The following is a 3,863-nucleotide window of genomic DNA, read 5'->3' as shown; positions in this document are numbered from 1 at the left end:
AGATCTTTAACCTCTTTGGTTAGGTTTATTCCGAGGTATCTTATGGTTCTTGGTGTTATAGTAAATGGAATTGATTCTCTAATTTGCCTTTCTGTATTTTCACTATTAGTGTATAAGAAAGCCACTGATTTCTGGACATTGACTTTGTATCCTGCCACATTACTGAATTGCTGTATGAGTTCTAGTAGTTTGGGGGTGGAGTCTTTCGGGTTTTCCATATAAAGAATCATGTCATCTGCGAAGAGAGAGAGTTTGACTTCTTCCTCACCAATTTGGATACCTTTTATTTCTCTTTGTTGTCTGATTGCTGTTGCTAGGACTTCTAATACAATGTTGAACAAGAGTGGTGAGAGTGGGCATCCTTGTCATGTTCCTGATCTCAGCGGGAAGGCTGCAAGCTTTTTCCCATTGAGGATGATATTTGCTGTGGGTCTTTCATAGATAGACAGTTATTACCAAAGAAAGCCGAATACCCTTATTATTTTTAAATGATTAAAAAAAAACCCAAAATGTGAAGAACTGTTATTCAAAATATTTAAGGTAACAATAATGTAATTACATCTCCTTTTATTCTAATGTGATTTTTTACTTTTGGAAACTGCCACATGAATGTGTTTTTTCTTTTTCAGATCACTCAGTAATGACTGAAGCATTAATCTATTGAGCTGCTATCATTACTTAACTCTGGATGGAATGCACCAACAAAGGCACATACTTCATTAAATAAACTTCATTAAAAACAATTATTATATTTTTTCTGCACTTTAGATGATTGGATCTATTCCTCAACTAAAGAAATAAATATTAGACAACATTTTTTTCTAATATCCTAAATGTCCACTACCATGTGAGTTCTGGCATGCAGCAGATCTGATTGGGATGAAATAATTTCTCTGAATCTACATCATTCATAGACTACACCTAAAGAATATTTTGCCTTTTCAACAACCTTCCTGAATGCATTCTTGACCTCTTTGTTCCTCAAGCTGTAGACTACAGGGTTTAGCATGGGAATGACCATAGTATAGAACACAGATGCGATTTTGTCTGTGTCCATGGAATGATGGGAACTTGGCTGTAAGTACATGATGATGACTGTCCCATAAAATATGGAAACTGTAACAAGGTGAGAAGCACAGGTAGATAAAGCCTTCTGGTATCCCTCGCCTGACTCTATCTTCAAAATGGTTATAAATATGAACAGATAGGAAATAAAGATAACAAAAAGTGCAAAAAAGACATTAAAGCTTGAGATAAAAACAAGAATGAGCTCACTGATGTGTTTATCAGAGCAAGACAGAGCCATGACTGCTGGAATATCACAGAAAAAGTGATGAACCACATTGGACATACAGAAGGAGAGGCTGAAGGCATCTCCAACATTTATAGAGGCATTTAAGATACCACAGGCATAAGAACCTATGGCAAGACATGAACATACACCTTTTGTCATGGTGGTGGTATAATGGAGGTGTTTACACACTGCTGTGTAGCGGTCATAGGCCATTGAGGCTAAGAGGTAATTTTCCACAGTAGCAAAGACTGCAAAAAAGAACATCTGGGAAGCACATGCATTGTAGGAGATGATCTTGTCCCCTGTAAGGAGCCCAGCCATGACCTTGGGAGTGACTGTTGAGGAGTAACAAAAGTCTACCAGAGACAGATTACTGAGGAAGAAGTACATAGGAGTGTGGAGACGAGAATCCAGCAAGATCAGCATGATCATCCCCAGGTTCCCAACCAGAGTGATGAGGTAAATGAGGGCAAACATTATAAAGAGAGGACCCTGCAGCTCTGGGGCATTGGTTAGTCCCAGCAGGATGAAATCAGTCACCTCTGTGTTATTCTTCATGGATGTGATTTGAGAATAACAAGATGTCCTATGGCAACAGAAGAGAACAGAATGATCAATAAAGAAAAATTTCACAGAAATTGAAATGCATAACATTATTTTATTATCACCATAATTTATTTTTTAACATTCTCCATTACTAACCATGCTATGGGAATGGCAATCCAATTTATTGATAACGTATCCATACAAGAATAGACTTTTGTAGAGGAAGGTTAATCACAGAAGTTTCATCACAGAGTCTTTCCAGCTTCTTATTTTTGTATATGAGTAAATTGAGTCAGAAGGGCAGTAAGCTGCCGAAGCTCACATGCCTGGAATGGACTGAACTCCCAAATCAGGGAGTCCAAAATAACTTCCACTTCCATATCCTCACATGTATTTATTCAATCTTTTCATTATCCCCATCATATTGATTAGTTATTATGCCCATATATCTAATAAGTAAATTGGCAACTAAGAGATTGAGTATTCAAGTTTACATGATTATTGATAGAACCATGCATTAGACACATTCAGAATGGTTCCCAAACTAAATAACATCAATGAATTTGAATTGATTTTAATCTTACTCAATTTACACTTAATCATGGTATCCATTCTTCCAAGTTTAATGCAGTAGAGCAATCCACAAATATATGCATATACATGCAGTGAGATAAATGCAACATTAGAGAAAAATACAGTCGATAAAAGCAAAAAGATACAGAATTGGATATAAATATTGTGCTCTGGGTCAACTGCATGTGCATCCACACAGAAGAAATCCCATTTACAACCTGGGAGACACTGATCCTAAGCTAAGTTTCCCAAGCCTCATTTTATCCATCAGTGAAGTGAAGGTGATATGGGAACCTACCTGCATGTTCCTGTGAGTGTTCAGTGAGGTAACCATGACAAACAGCTCCCATAAAGTAGGTATTCAGCACCATTCTGATGAGTTCTACCTGTAATATTACAAGTAGGGTGGCATAATGGTGTCTGTTGGTGTAGGAAGTTTGGTGATGACATGAATGGCTTCAAGGTGTCAGTGCTTTTTGATGTCTGGTAGCTTCGCTGTGATTTGTATTTTGTCTCTTTCTTTCTTTCTTTCTTTTTTTTTAAAAAGATTTTATTTATTTATTTGACAGAGAGATACACAGTGAGAGAGGGAACAGAAGCAGGGGGAGTTGAAGAGGAAGAAGCAGGCTTCCCGCTGAGCAGAGAGCCCAGTATGGGGCTCAATCCCAGGACCTGGGATCATGACCTGAGCCGAAGGCAGACGCTTAATGACTGAGCCACCCAGGGGCACCTGACTTGTATTTTCTCACATACTGTGTCCACCTAGATCTTTTGTTTCCTCCAGTATTTCTCATTCTGTCCTACCTCTCCTCTGTTAGTGGTTTGTTAAACATTCTGTGTAAGAACACTCACACTGATCTCTTTTGCTTAATTTCTTCCTTTTGATCCACATTTTAGCAGGGGTTGAAAGATTCCTATTTCATTTTAGACTCATTCTCACTGTTATTATTGTCAACACTTACCAGTTCATAACTATTGAAAGTTGAAAATCCACATCTGTGGATTTGACTCTAGCTCTGCGGATTGTTCTCAAGAAAGCAAAATATTTAAAATTTTTTATGTATATTTGAAGTCTTTGGAGGTGCATCCAAACAGTACCTACAAACAGTAGGTAACTACTGTTTGCTACCATCTTCCTCCTGGCCCCTCCACATATTACATGTCTGGAATTTATAGTATTTTTGGTTTTGAACCCACCACTAAATAATATTATAAGCTATAATTTCTTGTTTAGCATTTGCTATGTTTTATGACAACTGGAACGTTCTTATTGGGTCCCCATGGGTAACTCAGTATAAAATTTCTATCTCAAAATCCTTAACTCACTCATATGTGCACAATAATTTTTACCATGTAAGAGAACATAATCACAAATTCCAGGATTAGGATGTGGGCATACCAGGAAGCATTATTCTGACTGCCACAATGGGTATGAAAAGAATATATAATA

General features: G+C 37.3%; 1 protein-coding gene across 1 annotated transcript; it reads right to left on the bottom strand.

Moving 5' to 3' along the window:
* Positions 1-904: 904 nt before the first annotated feature.
* Positions 905-1,861, bottom strand: LOC308350680 (olfactory receptor 5B2-like; the record flags this gene model as incomplete). Its single annotated transcript, XM_080816191.1, has 1 exon — positions 905-1,861. The coding sequence occupies exon 1, from the start codon at positions 1,850-1,852 to the stop codon at positions 905-907; it is 948 nt and encodes a 315-aa protein (XP_080672317.1). The 5' UTR covers positions 1,853-1,861.
* Between the last annotated feature and the right edge of the window lie 2,002 nt (positions 1,862-3,863).

Source organism: Martes martes (genome assembly GCF_963455335.1).
Source record: "Martes martes genome assembly, chromosome: 10".
Lineage (NCBI taxonomy): Eukaryota > Metazoa > Chordata > Mammalia > Carnivora > Mustelidae > Martes > Martes martes.
This window is presented reverse-complemented; position numbering and strand designations above follow the sequence as displayed.